Consider the following 23,073-nt stretch of genomic DNA (forward strand, 5'->3'; position numbering starts at 1 on the left):
AAACCACCTGTAAGGGCTGTTTTAATTTAGCCTAAATTTTTTTTTAACCCAGAAGTAAAGTAGGCCTTATCAAAATTGTTAATGTTTTTATTATCCATTATTAACTGAAAAGTTCCATAATTTATGGTAAATTGGGACAAAGAGAAGATTTTTGTTTCTAACCAGTTACACTTATCTCTCCTAAATGCATTCCAGTAAATACATAAGTAAAACAGGTGGTCTGTCATCTCCGTTTCTGAGAATATACAGTTATTGTGATCAACTTAAGTAATTTTGCTGAAGGATAGGCCTATATAGGGGACCGCTGGATATCAATATAATTACTGTCAACTTAAAGCTGCCAGTCTGCTCTTTCTTCGCCTATCATTTTATTTCAAGTCCAAAGTGTTGGAGGACAAAGCCAGGAAATATTACTGTCCAAATACGTGCGGACTGCACTGTATATTGTTGAAGTGATGCTTTGTTTTGGGGGGGGCACAAACAAATTCACAAAGTGTGTGCATAAGGTATACCTTAAGGTGCACTGGCAACAAAAAGAAATACCAATGGAGTTCTTACTGGGCTGTATAGTGTAAGTTATTAGTAGGGCCACCGGTTTGTCTCCCCTTGTTTTCTTGCTTGGTACTTCAGTCGTTCGCCAGCTCAAGGTCACGATAGCCTCCGTCAAGCCACTTCTCAAACAATTATCCCATTTGCACCACCTCTAATCAAAGTTGATTGCCATGAATCAAGCACAGACAATGATTGACAACAAGGTTTACAAGCGTCTCATGTTAAATTCAGTTTGATTACTAGCATGGACGTGCTGCTGTATTTTAAAATGTTGTACAGGGGCGTGTTAGATTTTGTTGGAAGCAGTGGGAAATGCCCAAATTAAAAATGAGCGGTTATATTACATTTAACTTGCACAAAAAAATTAACATTAAAAAAATTAACTAATCATAGTCTTCAATAAAGACTTTAATTGGAATCAGAGGTCTTAGTGCTGGGCTAAAACAAAAAACCAGCTTTTTTAACTGCAGTGATCCTCAAACCTGAACCTGGAGGGCCACAGTCTGCTGGTTTTTGTTTTTCCTTCAACAACTGATTCAGACCCAACAAAACAGGTGACCTGAATTAACTGTGTAATCAGCTGTTTAATTGATTAATTGCTGTGCTATTCAAGTGAAAGGAGGACAGCCAGCAGACCCTGCTGCTTTCCAGGACCAGCAGGATGATTTGAAGACATGCTTTTTGCACCAGTTAACTGCCATCTATGTTCAGTTCCCCTTCCTGACTCTACCCATATTAGATCCACTCAATGTTTTCATAAATGTCTCAATTTGAAATTCAGTTCATTAAGTAGTCACTTCACTGTGCCAATGGATTGTCTGTGGGGACCCGTGGAGGATATCTATTGAAATACAAGTTTGAATCCCTGCAGGTCACATTGTGGAGACAAATTGATGGCCGTAATTATTAGTAAAGAGACCGCCGATTAATTTATTTGAAAACATCTCACTCGTAAAATCACGTCAGTAATTAGTGATGGCAGATGCGGGGTGGTGACCTGATAAGAGTGTTAGTCATCAGAATAAAGGGATTCGGTAAATTAAATTCTGCTTATTATTGTTTGCGGTTGCATTGAAAAAGATAATTTACACAGAATTCGTCGTCATAAACGAACATTTGACAGTATGCCTCTCCATCCAGTTACTGAAATATAAAGTATCACTATGCTGAAAAAAACAACGTAAACACCAGTAAGAATGACAGCGGCTTTTTAAATAAAGTTTTGTAAGTGAAATTTCGAACGCACGCTTTGATCTGCGCATGCGCCGATGACGGCACACACGTGGACGACATGGCGAGTGATCAGAATGAGACGATTCTGGACGGAGTTCAGGTACTCGTACGAAATTCGACTTAAAGCTCGAGTTTTAAGTTTTTTTTCTATGTAAATTAAAAAGGAGGAAGCATTCATGCCGGTTATTCCATTGTAGCATCTAATGCCACGAATTTACAAGATTGTGACTACTCTGATGAATAGCTACCCATCTATGTGTTTTCTTGTTAGCTACCTCGTGCTTTTAGAACGCCTAGCGAAGTTAGTTAATTGAATGTCTGTTGCTTTGATAAATATTTTAAAAGTAATGTCGCATTAGCTACATGATTTCTGTGTATTTGTGTGTCAGTTTGCCATTATGATATCTAACTTCGGTACTTTGCCATGTTTAACTGAGCTGTGAAGGAAGTGAATGGCCATCTGAGGTTAATCGTAAACTAAAACTTAAATGGAGTACTTATGGTCACATTTAAATTATGGGTCGACGTATGTGGGAAATTTCACTATCGACTGTATTGTTACAGCTAGCTAGCCTTTTAGCCTTTACGCGGATTTGTGCCGTTAAGGGAATGTCTAATGATGGCAGTGCCAGGCGGTTCCACTGACTTGTATAAATATGATTGAAATAGCATGTCATTATGTATATCTCTCAAGTGAGACCCCTTGTATATAAAGTATGTTTTCGCACCTTGTACAGGTGAAGAAGGCTGTGCTGGCCTTACAAGCTTACCTTAAGAGCACATCCACGTCTGAGTCTCTGCTGCTGAATGAAAGCCAGCATATCTCCTTGCTCTTCACACTGTGGAGGATCCCGAAAAAGGAACAGACCATCCGCATGTGAGTTGTATTGCTTTTTTTTTTTTTTTTTTTTGCTTTGCCCGCACTGCATAATTTCCCATGCAACACAGAATGGTTGGGCTGTAACTGTGCACAGTGGTGCAAGTCGTCAGTGGACCTGCAGTGTTTTTGTTAGTGCACTCCAGCAAACCCTGTCCATCTGCTTCAGTGCTGGGCCAGGGCAATGAATGGTGCCATAGTGATTCAAGGTATATCCAGACGAGCCTACCTTCTGTTGTGGCTTGTCTCTACAACTTTGACACATGGACAAAAAGCGCAGATAGGGAGCGGTTTAAGGACTTCGGAAAAGTGGGAATGTGAGCAAGTGATACAAGTGATGCAGGAAGCGGGGTGGGTGGGTGGGGGAATGGGGGGGGGATTAAGGACACGTGTACCTGCGATCTGGTCACAAAATATTACTGAGACGTTTTGATCCCTTTTTCATAGCCCTTTGCCGCATGGCATACGCACAGACACAGCCGAGGTCTGTCTCTTCACCAGAGATGAGCCGAACATGACACCAGATCAAACTGAGAGGTTCTACAAGAAGCTACTCACTGTGAAGGGGGTCAAGAGAATTACTGAGGTACTGACAAAATCACAATAAGAGATTGTCTCTCTTCAGAAAAAATTGCTTTGATACCATTTTTGCTCATAAAACTAGAAAGCGTAATAAGTCTACTTCAGGGGCAAATTCTGTCAACTGATTGTTAATGTGTTAATTTCAATAATTTATATTCTGCTTTTTTCTGTCAGGTGATTCCTTTCAAGGTGCTTAAGACGGAATACAAGCCGTTTGAAGCGAAGCGAAGGTTGCTGGGGAATTTTGACCTCTTCTTGGCGGATTCACGCATTTACCGCCTCCTGCCGTCTCACATCGGGAAACACTTCTACACGAGCAAAAAGTAAGCTCAGTGTCAGGGAGTGCACAGTTTCTAGCTTTAGTTTGGGTTTTATTTTCTGTCCACTTAAGATTTTCAATTAATAACATTGTTTTGCTAGTTTCCGCTTAAAGAACATACCTACCTTAATTCTAAGATTTTAGAGTATACACTGGCCAACATCTGGCAATTAATGTAGTGGTTATTTTGATTGAGCGGTTGTTTTTTCTGGTTCTTGTTTTGATGACCTTTGTAATTACATCACATTTATTTTGCAGAGGCTTTTATGATGTACAAAGTGATGTACAATAATAGCATGTAATGGAATGTAATTGTAATGGAATGTGTGTATACTTTCCACCACACAGGGTTCCCCTTTCTGTGAACCTGCAGAGTCAACAGCTGGCCCAAGGCCTGGAGCGACTGATCCAGGGCTCCACGCTCTGTGTCAGTAAGAAGGGGTGCTGCTGGTGAGGATTCTCTCATCCGCCCTGCACTCCCTGCTTAATCGCTTTATATTCCGTACTTCACTATGTCAGAGACCGGGGAATGTAATATTTATCAGAAGAAACATGCTAGGGAATGTTAAATGCAGTTCACTGAATTTACCCCTTATTGCAAGCCTATCCACATGGCACTTTCACCAACTATTTTTCGACAGCCCAGATGTACTGGACATGTGGCTAATTGTTCTCAGATGGAATGTCAGCATGCCAGTTCACCTTCTCTTTTCGGCTTCTTTGCTGTGTCCGTTGCAGCTCCTCATCGGTAAATTGAGGCTCGACTACATAGCTGAAGCTCTTCTGTCTCAGTCGGGCATAACCATAGCTTCAGTTTCAGTTTTATGAGGAGCTTGGCTGGCTGTGGGAATGCAGGAACAGGCTGTGCAGTTGGTAACCCTTGGCCAGGCCAACTGCATTTAAATCATACCTCTTTGGTCCTTAACAGTGTATAAAAATAGTGTATAATTGTGTATAAAACTAATGGATATGTATAATCTCTAGAATCAACAACACTGTGCAAGCTGTTAAGTTATTTGAATTGTATCTTTTTGCTTTGATCAATGAACCCATTGATGGCCATATACTGGGCAGGTTGTAGAAACTTCTTTAAATGGATAAAATATATATGATTGCACCCAGGAACTGTTTTTACCAATTGGAGACATGCACTAAAATAGAATGATATCCAAAAAAAGCCCAAGAAGGTGAACTGTGCCTTGCATGGGGCTTGCATAGGGCTTCTCACCATACTAGCCAATTTCCCAGTCTGGCCCTTTATATTACTCTCCATCTGGCCATCAGTATTTTACACACTGGTGGGAGTTGAGGGGTTTTATTATAAAGTGAGATCATGAGATTACTGAAAGGGATGAATGTTGTTATTGCTGTATAAAGTTATGGTGATGAATGTAATCTTTTGGTATTTTTTTCCATTATGTTTTCTTGCTACTGTCACTCAGGTAAATCTTTTCACTAAAAGCATTTTTTTGCAAAACCAAAATGATCTAATGCCAATTTCTTTGACATTACCCGTTCACTAAACTATGCTTGAAGGAGATGGGTACTCAGTCATTTTTATGAGTTGGTATTTCTCCCCTGCGAAGTCGTACATTTTAGTAATGTGCACATGCATACTGTTTATGGCTTCTTTGAGGAAAAACTATTTTGGATATACTTCAAGTTAAGCTCTTGTCTGCGATATGGGGCACTCCAGCAAACCCTGCTCTTCTGCGTCTGTGCTGGGCAGGGGTAATGATGGTGCCATAGTGATCCAAAGTGTATCCAGATGGGCCTCTGTGCTGCTTTGAGGCCTGTCTCTACAACTTTGACACAGGCATAATGCACTTATAACACAGTAGCCAAGGCTGTTTAGTACAGCCATTACACTGGCCCTCTGACCAGGCTTCAGTTCTCACAGGGACTGTGTTCCTGGTCCTCCTTTTAGTGTGTGTGTGTGTGTGTGTGTTACAGCATGGCCCGTGTGGCTCATTCAGGGATGACCACTGACGAGGTAGTGGAAAACATCATGGCTGCAGTCAGTACCATTGCATCCAATCTGCCCCTGGTAAGTCAGCAAATTTATTTATTGCCTGAGTAGTGTAACTGTTAAACTAGCCATGTCTGAAATGCTGATTTGAAAATATCTTTGTGATAAGTTGTGGGTGCGTGCTTCATTCATGTGTGTGTGATTGCGTTTCTGTATGTCATTTGCACAATTATTTTTTTTTTTTGCTCTTCAGAAGGGAAAGAGCATCAAAATCATACACCTGAAAAGCCAGTCCTCTGTAGCTCTACCCATCTACACCTCTGACCTGGGACACCTGGCCCTGCTGCAGGAGGCAGACCCCCAGACTGGCTCTGCTAAGGTAGGACTGCACAGCTGCTGGGGCTCCTGTGCAAGTGCTCTGCAGCCAACAGGATTACATTACATTACATTACATTATAGGCATTTAGCAGACGCTCTTATCCAGAGCGACGTACAAGTGCATAGGTTTCATGATGTAGAGGCGCAAAAGAAACACTAGAGTGAAGTAAGGATCGTAGTGCCAGAAGTGACCACATCGATCAGGACTCCAACCCTGTAGAGTAAGCTTGTTCAGCAAGCAAGAATCCTACCAAGTACAAACTAGCACTGGAATCACACCTAATCATACAAAAACAATCCTGCCGGATACACTAACAATCAAATTATCCTAGCTAGGTACAGTGAGCTGAACTATAGGCTAGGGAGGGGTGGGGGAGAGGTGCAGCCTGAAGAGATGAGTCTTCAGTCTGCGTTTGAAAGTGGTGAGATTCTCTGCTGTTCTGACCGTCACGGGGAGGTCATTCCACCAGCGAGGGGCCAGGACAGACAGCAGACGGGAGCGGGAAGTGCAGACGCGAAGAGGGGGAGGTGCCAAGCGTACATTTTGGGGTGTGATTTTTTTCAGAAAACAAAGGACAAACGGAAGGCGAAAAAGAAACAAAAACAGGCCCTGAAGAGTAGCCCTCCTGCTGGGGAAGCACAGGCTTCAGATGAGGAGGTTCCACAGCTGGTTCCTATTGCGTCTCCAAGTAAAAAGGCCAAGCTGGAGGTGAGTGCTTCCGACAGATGCAGTGAGGGAGGGAGGGAGAGTAGAGGCCTCATGCACTAAAGGCTAGACTGCACTCCATTACAACCGGTCTGAGTGTCCTGAACAACTGCAGTTCTTAAAGGTCAGAACATGTAGGAGGAAATTAACAGGTAAAATGTGCAGGGTGCTCTCGGTTTGTATTGGAGTTTGTGTCCTGGGTTTGTTCTTGAGCCGTGAATTTCTTGCAGTCAGGGAAGTACAAAACTATTAAAATGGTGCTCCATTCTTAAACAGAAGGGCCACGGTGGCACATTTTTTTCATAAATGTATTTTGTGGTACCAAGAATGAATGTACCTAGTCTACACTATGCACATGGAATTAGTCACTTGTGGCTTTCTGAGAACTTCAAAGTGGCTCAGACAGTGATGCTAGAGAAATGAAAATCATCGTTTTTAATCACCATGCACTGTTTCCTTGGCGAAATAAGTGCTTAGTGGGGGATCATAATCGTGGCCCTGGCTGCAAGATGGAGGAACACACAACCTGGTTCCATGGGCTGAAAGGTCTTACTTTTGTGATATTCACAACATTAAAACCAAGAATCTTCAAACTGCGTCCTTTGAAAAGCATAGATGGTACCTGCGTTTCTCCCCAGTCATTATGTAGACGTGTTTTTGAATACCCTCATGAAAAATTAAGCTGGTGTCATTTTCTCATAGGTATTCAGAGTCTGTGCTCACAATCCGCATTAGTTACACATCATTAAAAGAACTGGTTGCTTAAGTGCTGATCAGATGGAACTGAATCTCTTTTCTATTTCATGTGCATCAGAAGTACTAAAACGAACTTTTGGAAAGTAGTTTAGGGATCTTTCACTGCTGAGCAGAGAAAATATGTCCTCAATGTCATTTAAACTGAAATTAAAATGAATATGGTTTCATTTTACCAGTTTGTCATATGATTTGGCTCTGATTACCCAGGATATGTATGTATAGCCGAGGGTTTATAATGGGTTTCTTTATTACAGTGATGCCATAGTGAGGGTTTTCTTTTAAATCTCTGTAGACTCCAGGCACAGAAGGCCTTGAGAAGGCTCCCAAGCCTGCAGGAGTGAAAGGAGGCAAGAAAGGCCAGTCTCCCAGAAAACCGTCCTCACCAGCCAGCAGCAAGCCTGGCACGCCGCGCACAAAGGCACCAGGTGGGGGCGCGCCAGGGGAGGGGCTGAAGCAGAAGACCCCCAAGATGGGCAGAGGAACCCCGGGAAAAATCAAATCGGCAAAACTGGCAAAATCGGCTAAGAAGGCACCGAAAACCCCCACACAGAAACGGATTAAGAAAGTGCCTCAGTCGTGTTAACGCCCTCAGCGGAAAAGGGTTGCCTGACTTTCTTTGGACTTAAAGGGGAGGGGGGGTGGCTTCTCATTTATCTGTACATGCACAACTGTTGAATTAAACGGATCACTCTTTCACTTGGGGTTTGAGATATAAAGGTCCATAAATGCACATAGTTTGTGAAAATATTTTGTCCAGCATATTCTAGTCTCTTGGATATGGAATCTGGAATACAGAGAACTGCTACAAGTTAATTTGCATACACGTGTTTCAATACTTTTATGGTATTGCATTTCCACCAAGTCCCACCGCTGAAATTGGATATAATGGCTTTATGGATCATTAGTGTCTTAATTTGACCTTTTTTTTTTTTTTTTTTTTTTTAACTCAAAGGTACATAATTTACCTTTGTTTGTTATTTGGATTAACTTAAAGTTGGTTGTAAAACCTTAAAATGAAGAGCAGCTTTTCTCTTTATATTTGTCATAACGCTGGCATGTGCCATGTTGATTCATGTACATTTAAATTCTAGTTGTACTCATAATTGCCCAGTGTGCTTCTATGCCAAGAGTAATAAAAAGTATTCATCTCTTTCTTTACATTTTCCCTTGTCGCTTCTGCCTGAGCACTTAGCTGAATCCTTGTCTAATCTTTCTGAAAGCAAATCTGAATGGGTTTCTCTTGTTTATATTATTTTGCTTTCCAATTGCATTGTTGCATTTGTTTAAACTAGTGAAGCCTGGAACCCTGAACAAAGGCTGTGCATTTCATTATTGGGTAATATTTACAGCCCTTGATTATACAAAGGCTGCAAAACGGGTGTATCGAATGACAGACGTGTGGTAACGACCTGTAAATTTGGTCAGCTGTTCTTTAGAAGACAATACCCTCCAGGGCACTGCACATACAATATTTCAGTTTTTGGTGTCGTTCCAAATGAAACAAGATTGCTCAATTTGTCTTGATTTATTCTTTTGGTGGATATTACCGCTGTAAAACTTCATTTTGCCAAAATAGTGTGTTGACCGAAATATCCCACTGATTAAACAATAACATCTGTTCTAAGGAAACATCACACAAAGGAATGGACTTAAAATGTCAGTTTTCCAGGATTGTAGGAGTTTTCATAAGAGAAAATAAAAGCAGTAATTGGAAAAAGGTAAAATATTTTCTAAATGCTGAAATGAGTATGAGCAAATAAAATTTTTTTTTTTTCATTTTTACATTGTTGAAATTCATTTAGGCTTTGGGGCATACAGAGTACAGGATCTGTATGTTTGATCAGTTTAAATCCCAAACAAAGTTTAATTTGACATCCTTCATTCTTTCTTTGTAAACTGCATCAAAGTATTCTGACTGGGCATCTGTGAAAAGATTCTTCCAGTCACCAATGATTCCTGAAGGAATAAAGAAACTTGAGTTAGTCACACTGACGCTCATACTCAAAATTTTAAAAGTTTAAAGATTGACCAAACAAAAGTAAGTACCTTGATAATGTGTTGTGATTATTGAGACCGTAACACCTATTCTATTGCAGTGGTAGCCATCCCAGTCATTAGAAGGCTGCATGGAGTTTTGGTATTTGGGTTGAACACAAGAAACCATGTGAGGTTGGATATGTTACTAATTGCTTTGATCAGTTAAGATCCAAGTAACCCCAACACCACCCAGCACATTCTGTGGCTCTCTTGGACCAGGATTGACCACTGCTGACCAACTTCTACTGTTTCTTTTGAACATAGAGTACCTTTTCTTAGAAACTCTGATTTTTTCCGGTCCATTAACTCCTCTGGCACCAGGGAGTAGTTTGACATCTTGTTTCGTTTCATGTTCTTGAGCGTGCAGTTATCTGCAATCTTGGCAGACACCTCCTCACTCAGTGATTTCCCCATGAAACGGGCCATCTTGGAAACGGATTCCTTCAGATCCTGCATGGAACAGCAGCTGACACACTCATAAATGCTTACATGCACACTGTGTGTACAGTACTGTATTTGTGGACATAATTGTGCAGTTATGAGCAACTCAATTTCTATTATGGAGTTTTAATTATTTGTACGTTAAAATAAAATGCACATACAAGTATCATTTCCTCATATGATATGTACATCACATGATCTTGGTCTTCTGCATTTAGCCATCCCTTCACATGTTCAAACCATGATCCAAACATCACTGTGGCAAAAGAAGCAAAATGTCACTATAATGTATATGTATTACTGTTAATCAGAACAATGATTAATATAGCTGCAAGCACAAATGGCTACAGCCGGCTAATGTAAGATAATGGACTAGTGCTAAGACATTGTGATGTCATTTGTGGACCATGATTTACAAGCAGGATAAAACAATTGCAATTGTTGGCCAGACATGCAAAATTATAGCAAAGAAGAAATGATATAAGCAAGCATATGTTTGATAGTGTAATAGAGGCAATAGTTTATATATGGAATGTAATGTGCAAGGGATAGTTCATCGTAATATAATGTATTATGTGGCAAGTAAAACTTTGGCTTGGGCCCAAATCCCAGCTGCTGGCAACAGCATTACCTCAGTCAAATGCTGATGCAAAATGGGATAAGTAAACATAAAGTAAATGTATTCTGGCCACCTTTGTAATGATGAGTAAAATTTAAATGTAGCCAATGGCATTCATATAAGCATGTTGTAACGACTGCTTTTTAAAAATACATTTATTTGCCAACAAACATGTAGCTGACCTACTGTATTACTTCTGTTTATAATACCATCAAAATGCCAAATTCCATGCAATGCTGCTTTACCATCACAAGGAAACCAGTGGTCAGGAGTGATCATAAATAAGATTTATGATCATTCTGGTAAATCAAAAAATGTCTGTGTAAGTGTGTCCTGCACTTCAGAATCAAATCTGTGTGAATGATCATTAAATAAATTAGGCCCCATTACCATCCTTTTAATTTCTGCTTCCAATTGCAGGACTGAATACACTACCTTGCCCACTCATGAACTTTGCTAAGAACTCATCTACTGAGCCTGGGTTCACCAGGAATGATGCCATCTCATGGTAGTGGAAAGACGATGTGAACACATCTTTTGGGTTTCGCATCACAACAATGACCTGCGTAAGAAATAAATTATTCACTTATTTATGTTTCTGATGTTAAACGGCCAAAGCCGTTGTAACGAGTGTATCGCATTCAATAAAACCGTCAGCAGGATACTTCTAAAATAAGGAATCACATTTACATTATTTAGGATATCAGTACTTTGAAATGTGCTAGGTACTGAATATTTCACACCATAATGCAATGTACATCAAACATGACCACAATTGGCCCAAATGTTTTACTGAGGTTTTGGGGAATTAATGCTTTAGTAAAGGCACCTGAGGGTGTGTTAATGGTTCCCATTTCATTACCTTCGGCTTGACCTTGAAGAATGACTTGGGCATCATGGAATAATGTAAGTGGCTGACAAAACAGCGAGGGGAGGGTCTCTGCTCGAGGTTCAGCGCCATGGCGCGGTGCTCTTCTAGCCAGGGCATGCGGTCCCAGTTGGGCAGAGTCAGCACAGATGCCATGTCCCCCTCACTCAGGATCAATGGTACAATCTCCTGCATCCAGGTTGTGCCTATGTTGTGCCAAGGGCACGTACAGCCTATGTTCATCATACTGGCATGAAACATCTGGGGTCAGAATTACTTAAAATAACAAGACTGCTTTAGGTTTACACCTACTGTCTGCTGGTGTTGCACCATATGGTGGCTGTACCAAATTAAATATAGATGTTCCTGCATTTGTACATGATCTGCCAGTAATCATCTTCAGATAGCATCATTATTACTAAACCGCATTAACTAGGCCATCAACAAAGGACATATGGGATCATCATTAGCAATATGCAGAAATGCATTAGCAAAGCATGAACAATATTTGTTCATGCCAAAAAAGCCACCAACAAATTAATTAAAGTTCATGTAGAAGACCATGTAATATACACTATATTACCAAAGGCATTTGGACTTCCCTTGGTCTGGGGCTGTTTTTCATGGTTTGAGCTAGGCCCCTTAGTTCCAGTGAAGGCTTAATGCTACAGTATACAATCACATCCTAGATGATTCTGTGCTTCTCCAACAGTTTGGGGAAGGCCTTTGCCTGTTTCAGCATGATAATTCCCCTGGTCTGGACATGCAGCGAGTTCCATGTAGAAATGGTTGTGGAAAAACACATAAAACCTCTGGAGGCACAGCGTCACTCTGCATTCTCTTACTTAAGACCACGAATCATCGAATCATTATGAAGATGGCAGGTCCTCAGAGACTTAAGTAAATATCAGAAATCTCCCACAAAAACCGTCTGGGTCAATCGGAAACACACTAAAACTGAAACGGCCTAATATCAAAAAACATTCAGAAAGTGAACTAGGCTATCCGTTTAAGCACACAACCATGCCTTGCTCAAGGAAATTCAGTGCTGAACCCATAATATTACATACATCATAGCAACCGCAATCATGTTCATAACAGCAATCAAAGAGCATATTCTGCAGGATTAAAATGTTAACAAACAAAGCCTTTTTAGATATTGTATTAACTGTATTAAAGATACAATCTGTAAACTGACATTGCTTTAAATTACTTCTGACGAAATCAATAAATCGCACAGGTTACACAGTTTGCATTACTGTATGAGAAAATATTTCGGGAGAATTTACCAGATTTCGGATATGTCGCAATGATAATGTCGTCTGTGCGAAAAGTAAATTCTTCGAAGTGTTTCAGGCATTCTGGATGATGTACGAGTTTTGGGAGATAAACCCCCTTGTATTGAGAATATAACTCTGCTTCCGTCATTTTGGAGAGTGCTCTGAAATCAAGCAAATTGTTTACGCCTACCATGTGAAGTGGACAGTAAAAAACTTTCAGAAGTACGGTTGAACTTTGGTATTTTCTATTGCTCAATAAACGCTCGAACAAGTTCAGAAAGCTACGAGCACACACAATCTCGATTAACTTTAATCTGACACTGGATTAATAAAATAAGATCTGATTCTATCTAAAAAAAAAAAAAGATTTAAAAAAGCCAAAGTACTCAATACTCATGCATACAAAGCACTGTTTATACAGTGCCGGGAAAAAGTATTTGCCCCCTTCCTGATGTTCTCTATTATTTCATATTCGGTTTCAGATTTTAATACAAACTGTAATATTAGGCAAGGGAAACTGAGTAAACACAAAACACATTAAAAAATATCATAATCCAAGTATCCTGCAATTGGCTACTTTGATGAGACTACTTTTTTCAGTTGTTGTTATTGGCAGATGTAGTTAAATGTCCAGTGAGGAGAATTATCGATTGTGGGACTGGAGTATTTGTGATGATGAAATCAGCAGGAAAATGAAGAAAACACAAAATAACACAAGTCTTGGGCTTTATTGTGAGGTTGTGTGAAGTTTGTGAATTCTGTGTTTACATGAGGTCAGAAGGTACAGAAGTTTGCTTTTAAAGGGTGAGAGTCTGTGGTCATGGTGGTTATTGTAGGAAACCCTGAAAAGTGTCAAACTATCTGCTGTTTAGGTATGGGGCATGTCCCGCCAAGCCATAACTTGGTGGATGGCATACCTGCCGTCCCAATGTTGCTGTGCTTTATTTTATTTATCGGTTCATGTCAGCCTTGCTGAATAGGTAACAATATATAATCATATAAAATAAGTCATCTATATGGAATACCTCATTTGCCACCTCAAAGATGAACAGCAGAAAAGATGTGCATCAGCACACCTTACATTACATGTATGATAGGCCAGCCATATTGACACCCTGGAACTGCATTTTTACTAAATGTGTGAACTGTGTTCTTCTTTCTAATGTATTTCTAACTGCCAGTTTTAATTCTTGTAAATGGGAAACCATTCAATGGCATGGTAAATCCTGAAGTATGCACTGTAGTTATAAACACTCTATCATGCCACTTTTTCATTGCAAAAATATTTTTAATTCATGTTCATTACAATGGCAAATTAAGAGTCGTTACATAATTCACTTATTGTATACCAGGAATGCATTTTAAATCTTTGATACATATTTTCAGCAAAAATATTTACATGTTTTTAATACCACCATATAAAGATCAAATGGAGGAAACCGACAAAGAGATCTCAATGTTCGTTGAAATTTCAATGTTACAGAATGACTAGCTATGATTACAAATGGAAGTGCTCTCCTGGATGGAGTTTGAAACGGGAGTAAATTGCCACTCCCTTAAGGAGTGGCATGGGATGAACAAATAATTTTTTGCAAAAGATAACAGAAGCAGACACCAGCAGCAACACCCTTTTTGGCCGAAGGGGTACCGAACACACTAGATTTAGGTAAGTGTATATTTATTGCTAAACGGGTTATTACTGAATGAGCAAAACTGATTTGACAAGTACAGACTATACATTTCAGGTATTCTGAAAGGTTGAAATTCAGCGATAAGTCTCTACCCACCTATTCAAATATATTGTTTGTTACTTGCCAATAAAATATTTTATTCAGTTTAGTGGCAGTCACCTATAATGCAGTGATGTGTACATAGAGAAACCAGGTTGCACTCGTGCAGTCCTCCACCAACAAAAGGATGATCTTTAGATAACAATAATGAAAAAACATTGCACAAAGGTATCATGTACACAGTTCAAATGAAATTCAATGTTCTAACCTTGGAATTGAGTCTAGCGGGAGGATTGCCACATCTAGTCTGCTCATTTGCTTGGAAGAAAACCTGACAGCCTTAGGAATTTTTTTAGCTTGGTTTATTTTTTATTTGATCAGGGTGAATATATTGACACATTGGTGGTTCATTGTTTTCTGTGCAGTGCATCTGCTAACATGAGGCATAATATTCTTTTGTAAGCAATAATAATAATCTGTTCTTTACATAACTTCTGCTGAAGCTCTTTAGCTGATTGATTACCCTGCTGTTGATTACATTCTTGTTGAAAAATGCACATAGAACATACATTTGTTAAATTTTTGACATCCAGCCACAGCACTTTTCCCTCTGCTGACAGATGATTCTTGTCAGTGGTAATCTCTGACCTTAATTTATATATTTTTTGAATTTGTTTTGTTTTGAATTTTATGTCTATTGCTCAATTATTTGCATGATTTATTGTTCAATTTCAAGCTGTGCAAAATTAATGACATCTGTGCGTAGTACACCAGGCAGATACTGCTGCACACGTTCACTCAGAGACATGCTAGTCATAGTGTGTGCCTTGGGCTTTTGATCCATGTTCACTTCCCTTCCTTTCACTCTCCTTGTAATACTGTAGGCCAAATGATTGTTTTAATAAACATCACAATTAGCTACTCAATTGTATTGTCACTTGATTGCCTACAGCGCCCCCTGGTGAATAACAACTAAAATACTAATTTAATCTGCAAGTCATGTAAATAGACACAAACTGGTTACTATTGAGGAATGTGTCACACAAGGTGATACATAATTGGCCACAGTCTCATCCAATGAATGAGGTTTGATTGAAAAGTTAACCTCCCCTCCAACTGCTCACAACTCCTATTGCCACTCGAGTTGTTCAGTGAAACCTGTCCCGTGTCTCTCTCTGCAGGATGCTGTCTGCGGGGATTGTGGGCTCTCTTGCTGAAAACAGGGCAGGGGTGGAGGACACTGCACGACGTGTCTTGTTCCCAGAGGGTGACGGCGGTGCGGTGGACCCCCCTCCCTGGACCTACTACCACAAACCCATCATTGTTATGGCGATGGGGGGCCTCCTGTTGGGCGTGGGCTCTGTGCTGTCGCTGCTCCAGTACAACCAGGTGGTGAGCGTTTCGTACACCATGGGGACAGTGTGTCTGTCGATTGGGCTCATATTCCTGGTGACAGGGCTGGTGTGGCTGCCAGTCATCAAGCAAAAACTACAGCACAAACGACTGGCCCAGGAGGAGCATGCCAGATCCACTGCTGGCTGAGGGTGCCATTTCCTGTTTAGCTGTAAATATTTTTTTGCGTGAAATCTGTAGCATTTTATACACAGATGTTACAAAGCTATTTTCACTCTTATTGCTGTGTAGTGGAATCTTGCTAGAGGAATATGATTATATTAGCTATAAATGTCTGTTGCAATGAATTAATGAGCATGAAGTCATGAAGACTGTTTAACCTTCTTATTCTATAGCTAGAGCATTTTATGTATTTTATACTGAATCAGCAAAATGTGATGGATTGCAAAAGTTTAAACTGTTGTATATGTTTTAATGTATTTCCCTATTGAATTGCTGTCAGAATAAATTGCCAACCTTCTACAAGTTTTATTTGTGGAATTGAATTGGCTCATTGTCACTGTAACAATTTCTACTTGAACAACAGAACAGAAATCTGCAAATTACAATGAAATGCATTTTAATGACCATCACCCATTCTATGCCACAAAGGCGGCATAGAATCGTGTTTGAACAGGTAAACAAATGTGAAGCAAATAACTGGCATGTATTAATATTTCACAAATGCTTTCAAACATATTTAGTTGGAATACAGCACCATCTAGTGGTTAAAAATAAAGTAGCAAAATAATATCACTGAGCATTTAAATTTTTGAAAATCTGAGTAAAACAGGACAGAAAAGAAATAAAAGCAATGAAGTAAATCTACGACAAAGAAGGTATAATGTTCACATAATATAATTGGTTACATTTAGGCTTCTAATAAAATACAAGAAAATCTATATAAGATTAGGGAGAACAGCGAGCTTTAAGAAATGCCTTATTAAAACTTTTAATCACCTTCCGATTTTAAATGGCTTTCAGGGACAAAAAGAAAACTTTTTTTGTAGACCTGTGATCCTGATTAATTGATTTATTATTACTTTAAACAGACATAAGTGGACACAAGATAACTGAAACCTACCTTTTTGAAAAGGACTTACAGTCACGACTTTATACAGAACATATTCTATTTACATATTGTTTTAATATGCCAAATATATTTGGATTGGTATGACTTTTTATATTTTACATTTCTCCAATAGGAAAAATCTACACTGAAAGTAGGGTGCAGCATTTAAGATTTTGGATGCTGAAAGTTTCTTTCTTTCAAAGTGGGGCTTCCCCCACAGGGTCTGTCATTTACATGTCCCTGTTCAACTATAAAACAGGGCCTGTGGTTTGAGCGCCACTAAGTCAAAAGCTGCATACAAAAGAATGACTCTCTAGCTGTAGTTTCAATATTAGCAGCTTTGGTTCTATAATGATGGCTAGAAGCAAATGTGCCCAGAATAATTTTTATGATGGCCTGGTGGAAAAATGTATGCCCTGCTACCTACGCTGTTCCAAACCACCTGTCAGCTGCACTGCATACTGCATCAAACGTAAGTTAAACATTCTTTAATTATTTGACAACCACTGTTTTTTATTAAAAATATGAATGCGTTATTAATGATTATCTAGTATGAATTAAGCCTCAATACTTGACAATTTGACATTTATAAATGTTTTTGATAAATAAATAAAAAAGTTATTTTAAAATGGCCTAAAACCACTCTACTTCTACTGACACATTCAGTAAAATAAAAAAAGTCATGGCTACAATCCTTAGAAAAAACAGGCGCTTGTTTGTTTTACCAGTTTTGTATTTAAAAATGTGTAAATTAAACCTGTTAATCTGTTAAAAATTTTTTGTATCTGTCTGCGGTCAACGCCATTGAAACAAGGAAACATGTAACTGCTATCCCTTTTTAGATTTAATTTTTTGCTCTAAATGAAGTCTTTTATGATGACATGGGAATTAATTGTTGTTGTACTCTGCTGTTCTCTACAGCTGCAGTCGGCTCCAACACCAGCTCCAGCTCTGTGTCCGAGAATAACAATGTGTGGCTGATCCTGCTTTTCCTATTGTTGTGTGCTGTTACCACACTGATGCTGCTCATTCAGATACTACGCAAAAGGAACTGCCAGCCATTCCTCAGAAAGGAAGGTGTGTAGGCAAACACTGAGATGAGCTGATGAAACGACCTGGATACTAAATTCAAATAGCTGTAGTACCTACTTTCTCACATAAGAGCAAATAAATAAAATAAAATAAAATAAAAAATAAATAAATAAAACACAGAAAATAGAAAAAATTAAAACAAAACAGTTAATGTGTGTTGATTGTAGCAACAAATCAGATGAAATGTAATTTCAGAAAGCCATATCCCTTATATCGTTTCAATATTTGGTATCTCATTTACAAATCAATTTGTCTCCCGTCATGACAGGGAGACACCAAGAGCAAGGGGGAGACTCTGGAAGAGAGAGGGATTTGGAAGCTTCAAAGGAGACTGACGAGGCACACGATAGAACCATGATCAGGGATGAATTAGAGCAAACGTACAGTGACACTCTTTATAATTCAAGTCTACCTCTACCATCCACTGAAGAGGGAACCACCATCCTGGTCACCACAAAGACAGCACGGACCTACAATCACGCACATTACTGTACACAAGACAAGTCACTGAACGTATGTAGATCTATCTCGGTAGCCTGAGGCGCTTCATAAGTGTCATTAGACTAAAGAAGGGACAATCAAAAAAGCTAAGAAATACTTTAACACAATTGTTAAGTATATCACCATAGAAACACTGCAAATATGTTTTTGAGGTTTGCGAACTTTGGCCACAATTGTGATTCATCTGTGTAAATTGGAAGCGAAAGATTAAAAATCTTACATTTACTGTATTTATTGTATTTTTTGCTTTCAAACTCAGGAGAAAACTATTTGAACTTCATGTTAAGAATAACTGCGCACGTTAATGTTTATTAATCCGAATATGACCCGTTAACTGTAGCCTGCTGCGGGTTATAGCCTACAGTAATGTCCTGCACAGCACGCCCCATATACCACAACGCCAAACAAATGACCGAATTATATTTTACCAGATTATCAACAGCACTGGCAACATTATTTCCATGTGACACTCATTTGTGTCATATGACCATGATAACGGTAGGTCATGTGACTAGGTGGTTTTGTTTTGCCTCTGGAGAGCAGGCTGTATTTTTTGTTTTAAAATCATCTTTAGTTCATTTCACAGATCAAGGACGCTGAACAGCCCGATACACTAATGTCATCGTTTCTGCCGTACATTGTCTCCGCAAATGTATGTTACTGCATAACTAGTCTACAGACTTCATAACCGCTGTTAAACTTACAGATGAAGAGGCCTTTATGAATTCTGAATCAGGAGTTCATAGAAACTCGGCAGCACAGAATCGCAAAACGTGGCATTACGACAGACTGTTCTGCGCTGCACCTCTATAAATTTTCCTCTTCATTGTATTTATTCATTGTTTGACAACACTGACTGTTATTACAAACCGCAGTAAACGTAGGTTTCGTTCAGCCGTGAAGAGTGCAGGAAAGAACTGTAATAGACCAGGCCAGCTAGCTGGCTAACTAGCCATCTTCATGGTGGGGAATAAATTGATTGACACAATCTGAACTGGACTGGCAGAATGAACGGTGAGTGGTGAAGTGTCGTCTTTAAATAAATCCAGAATTTGTCGCGTATTTGTCCACGCCTTAGCCCGCAAGGCAGTCATATGGCAAGGATCTTTATATGTAGCTCTTTACGTTTGCTCGCTAAAACAGAAAGTAAACGTGTTTGTTCCTGTTTTTGTGCTAGGCTACTGTTTATTTCATGCAGTCAACATAAAGTTTTCCCTTATTCCTGTAGTTAAGTGGAAATCCAAATGTCAACATTGCGTTTTCCTATTTTGTTGTGAAATGGGAGAGGGTACATTGGCAAAATTACTGATACAATATTGATAAACTGAAACTAGGCTAAAATGTTACCTGGCATAATTACCACACACTAAAGCCCACGATATTTTTATTTTCCGTTCCATAGGCCGGTGGAACTACATTTGTGTGAGGCTACTGTTGCTATTATTATAGCTCCACATTACCACTGCCACTAATTGTGAACGAGCTTGCTTAGTGACAGTTAGCAAAGTTTAATCTATTCAGTTTTGTATCCTTAAAAGTCATTGCTCAGTATACTGCTCAGCTCTTTGTAAAACTGAAACTTCCTCGAGGGTTAATTGATGATCGTACTTCAGGACCAACTTAGAATTTTGTGGACTGCGCATTAGTACACACATAGACTATGCCAATTCATAATAAACAAGTTGGCTACTTGCATTTGATAAATCGTCTGTGGTAATATGTGTATGTAACACTGCCTGAATTACGCTATTTCAGACATATGAAGTGGTTTTATGGTTTGTACGGTCTCGATTCACTAAAGAAAATGCAATTGTTCTGTAGTGGTGAAACTTTTATCTCCTTGGCATCACAGTAAAAACTGTAGCATCATATTTGACACAGCTGGTTCTATTACAGCTTTTTATTTATTTATTTTATTTTATTTTTTTAAGAAATAGTTGTTCGAATATCTTCACTAAGCCTAATCCATTAGCCAGCCGAAGGGACTACCGGGCTTGTCTTCATAAACTTGTTTCCATTATAACTTTTATTATGGAGAGATGACAGAGATTCCAACAGAATATAAGCTCTGTACACAACAAGGTCTATGTCCTTCCTGCCAACTGTTTAAATACTGCTTGTCTGAATAGGTTCTGCATTATAAGAAAGGGGGAAAATGATGTTGCCTTTCGGAACACAACACGTTCTTTTTTAATTGCTCTCAATTGTTTTTTGGAATGTATTGGGTTCCTTGGAGGGTTGTTTTTTCCCCCCCTTCTTTTTATTGTTTTTGAAAAAAAAGAAAGTGAATATTAGGCTACATTGCATACAAATAGTCAGTGTTGTTTATCCTGTGTGGTATTTGGGGGGAAAAACAGAACTGTGTTTGCTTGTACCTTGTGTCTGTTGCACTTGGGTTGTTCTCTAATACTTTTGCAACAACAACAACGACAATAATAATAATAATAATGGTGTGTGTAATGTTAAAGATGTCTTTTTCTGCATTTTGTTTGTATGCTTTTAGAATAATAAAGAAAATGTATAAATTTAACTAGTAATGGTTTACATTATTTATTATGGATATTGATTGTTCATTCTGATTAACTGCCCAGTCCTACCTGTGACATGCTCAAACAACTTGGAAGAGTACAACCCCACCCCACCCATTAGTTTGAGAGGTGACTGGACATACCATTGACCTGCACTGTGAGATGGTTTAACCTAAATCACAGAAAAGAACCAAAGTGTCACTTTTCTGGATGTTTTTGATATTATTTCACTTTTAGTGTAAATTTTCAATTGGAAACAGCTATTTTTCTGTGTGCATATGTGTGATATTTACAGAAGTTTCTGTGTGTTGAGATGGGGCTTTACTGATCTTTACTGGTCTAAACTAAGAAAATGCACTTGAAGTAGGCCTAACTCCAAAGCAGCTTGCAGATGGACTTTGTTTCCTTTAAAGAGCTCTGAGTACCTTGTATCTTAGAGATATTTACACACAGACATCAAGGTGGCATAACATCCTGATTATCTGAGTGTTCTGTTAATAAGCTGTGCATTGAGTTACAGTAGGCTAAATCAAGCTCCGCATTTGCCAACAAATGTGACCAATATATTGATGTGTTTGTGGTAAGAAGGTCTGTCCTAACTGTATGAGTTTAGAGGAAGAGAGGTTGAATTTTACAGTTGTTAATTGTGGAACGGCTGAACTAGAAAGAACAGTTTCAATAATGGAAGATGAATCAAGTCTTTTGTAGGACTGAACCTCTAGCAATAACTTATTTATCATTTTTGAGGTATGATGATAAGCATTACTAAGTTTCAGGAAATTTGTAAAAATACTGTTATAACATGATTTAAAAAAATATAAAACATAAACTGCAAATAAAAAAAGGCATTGTTTTTTTTAAAGATGTTTTGAAGCGAAAGGCAGTTATTAAACTTCAATGGTTGCTAGGTCCCAAAAGATGTAATTTCTAGAGATGGAGTACACTTCTCCTAATGACTTGTCACTTGATTTGCAGGGTGATTCATGAGGATGATAATAACTGTTTTTCATAGAAAATCGATGTTTAGTCTAAACCTGTCATAGGATTTCAGCTGTCACAGGATTTCAAGATGTAGACCACAAATTATTTAAGCTATGTAACTTGTAGTTTTTGCTGGTATAGGGATTCAGTAGAAGGCAGTTTATTGGCGTGTTCCCCATGTTTAGCATTTGGTGTGAGTCAAGTCCTTTGCTGATTAGTTTTATGATTGGCATTGTTTCCCTTACAAAATACAGAAATATTTTGTTATCTGTATAGTGTTTACATTTTCTATGCAGCTCTGGACCTGTTGAGTGAATGAGGTTGACCTTGCCTGCCACTAACCAGCCCAAACGTCTGGCTTTGTAGGTACACAGCAGAATGACACAAAAAGACAGCATCTGCTGGAGAGGCTGCTGGATGCTGTTAAGCAGGTGAGACCAACAGAACCTATCTGCTGTGATGGGAGTGAATAAGATTTATGAATATGTGTTCAGCAGAGCTTCATTATGTCTTTCAATCTAAATGTGCTTGTATTATTTTGTATGTTAATTCCCTCATAGTGAGCCCCCTTACTCATATCTGTAGTCTTTGATGTTGTTTTCTCAGCAACGTTGTCCTTGTTCTCATCTGGACTAAGAATGACTCAGTCTTAGTGTAGAGAGAATTCTCTGAGAATGGTCAAGACACTTCAATGTATCTAGTATTCCTGCAGCAGAGGTCATTTTGGGAAAAAATGCATCCATAAGCTGGGTGTTGTAAAATGGCACCTATCACGTGCCACTATGTGGAGAGCAACACTCACCCAATGGTATTGATTACTGCATGTGAACTAGGCTTATATGTTCTAACTATATATTCTAACTAAGCTGAGTTACATTTGTGTGTTCTGATTATTTCACCCTAAGGTTCATTTTCTTAAGTATATGATTGGTCATATGCTTAATAATTAAGCAGAATTTTGTTTCTGGTACAAGGGACTTCACTCAGACTGTGAAAATTATGCATAGAAATGAGTTTGCATGATGAGTGAGTTAGTGTTACCCTATCCTCCGTGAATTAATGTGTTAGTCCAGATACTCCCATGTAGTGGGAGAAGGAAGTGTCAGCGCAGTGTTAGTCCTGTGTCTTCTCCAGTCTCTCCTCCTTGTGTGTCCTCTGTC

General features: G+C 39.0%; 4 protein-coding genes and 2 non-coding genes across 7 annotated transcripts in view; 5 read left to right on the plus strand and 1 right to left on the minus strand.

Moving 5' to 3' along the window:
- Positions 1-1,398: 1,398 nt before the first annotated feature.
- On the plus strand, positions 1,399-8,530 carry rsl1d1 (ribosomal L1 domain containing 1). Its single transcript, XM_035407163.1, has 9 exons — positions 1,399-1,885; positions 2,523-2,662; positions 3,110-3,248; positions 3,419-3,567; positions 3,912-4,013; positions 5,517-5,610; positions 5,786-5,911; positions 6,476-6,619; positions 7,665-8,530. Exons 1-9 carry the CDS (start codon positions 1,844-1,846, stop codon positions 7,953-7,955), a joined length of 1,227 nt encoding a protein of 408 aa, XP_035263054.1. The 5' UTR covers positions 1,399-1,843; the 3' UTR covers positions 7,956-8,530.
- LOC118221970 lies at positions 2,800-2,929 on the plus strand. The gene has a single exon (XR_004764234.1). It is a non-coding gene; the product is annotated as a small nucleolar RNA SNORA55 (small nucleolar RNA).
- Positions 5,251-5,381, plus strand: LOC118221969. The gene has a single exon (XR_004764233.1). It is a non-coding gene; the product is annotated as a small nucleolar RNA SNORA55 (small nucleolar RNA).
- Positions 8,531-8,882: 352 nt separating the features above from the next.
- LOC118221788 (sulfotransferase 2B1-like) lies at positions 8,883-12,846 on the minus strand. Its single transcript, XM_035407165.1, has 6 exons — positions 12,627-12,846; positions 11,332-11,543; positions 10,905-11,031; positions 10,012-10,106; positions 9,679-9,859; positions 8,883-9,328 (listed from the first exon to the last, which is right to left on the minus strand). Exons 1-6 carry the CDS (start codon positions 12,808-12,810, stop codon positions 9,213-9,215), a joined length of 915 nt encoding a protein of 304 aa, XP_035263056.1. The 5' UTR covers positions 12,811-12,846; the 3' UTR covers positions 8,883-9,212.
- Positions 12,847-17,089: 4,243 nt separating this feature from the next.
- On the plus strand, positions 17,090-18,618 carry LOC118220592 (tumor necrosis factor receptor superfamily member 17). The gene is made up of 3 exons (XM_035404534.1): positions 17,090-17,283; positions 17,733-17,888; positions 18,172-18,618. The coding sequence occupies exons 1-3, from the start codon at positions 17,163-17,165 to the stop codon at positions 18,441-18,443; spliced, it is 549 nt and encodes a 182-aa protein (XP_035260425.1). The 5' UTR covers positions 17,090-17,162; the 3' UTR covers positions 18,444-18,618.
- A 115-nt stretch (positions 18,619-18,733) lies between these two features.
- The window catches only part of snx29 (sorting nexin 29), a 136,584-nt gene continuing 132,244 nt past the window's right edge, over positions 18,734-23,073 (plus strand). For both annotated transcript variants that reach the window (XM_035404532.1, XM_035404533.1), the window contains exons 1-2: positions 18,734-19,418; positions 22,280-22,344. In XM_035404532.1, coding sequence (XP_035260423.1) covers positions 19,412-19,418; positions 22,280-22,344 — 72 coding nt within the window. In that variant the 5' untranslated portion in view covers positions 18,734-19,411. The remainder of the gene's footprint in view (positions 19,419-22,279; positions 22,345-23,073) is intronic.

The sequence above is a fragment of the Anguilla anguilla genome, chromosome 2 (assembly GCF_013347855.1).
Source record: "Anguilla anguilla isolate fAngAng1 chromosome 2, fAngAng1.pri, whole genome shotgun sequence".
Taxonomy (NCBI): domain Eukaryota; kingdom Metazoa; phylum Chordata; class Actinopteri; order Anguilliformes; family Anguillidae; genus Anguilla; species Anguilla anguilla.

Excerpts from the sequence above, each read along its gene's own strand:
- rsl1d1 (XM_035407163.1), top strand. The coding sequence starts at position 1,844 with ATGGCGAGTGATCAGAATGAGACGATTCTGGACGGAGTTCAG. Across the intron at positions 3,568-3,911 it reads CACTTCTACACGAGCAAAAA|GGTTCCCCTTTCTGTGAACC; the intron begins GTAAGCTCAGTG and ends TCCACCACACAG. Across the intron at positions 5,912-6,475 it reads CCCAGACTGGCTCTGCTAAG|AAAACAAAGGACAAACGGAA; the intron begins GTAGGACTGCAC and ends GATTTTTTTCAG.
- LOC118221788 (XM_035407165.1), bottom strand. The coding sequence starts at position 12,810 with ATGGTAGGCGTAAACAATTTGCTTGATTTCAGAGCACTCTCCAAAATG. Across the intron at positions 11,032-11,331 it reads TCTTCAAGGTCAAGCCGAAG|GTCATTGTTGTGATGCGAAA; the intron begins GTAATGAAATGG and ends TTTCTTACGCAG. Across the intron at positions 9,860-10,011 it reads CATATGAGGAAATGATACTT|GATCTGAAGGAATCCGTTTC; the intron begins GTATGTGCATTT and ends TGTTCCATGCAG.
- LOC118220592 (XM_035404534.1), top strand. The coding sequence starts at position 17,163 with ATGATGGCTAGAAGCAAATGTGCCCAGAATAATTTTTATGATGGCCTG. Across the intron at positions 17,284-17,732 it reads CACTGCATACTGCATCAAAC|CTGCAGTCGGCTCCAACACC; the intron begins GTAAGTTAAACA and ends TGTTCTCTACAG. Across the intron at positions 17,889-18,171 it reads GCCATTCCTCAGAAAGGAAG|GGAGACACCAAGAGCAAGGG; the intron begins GTGTGTAGGCAA and ends CCGTCATGACAG.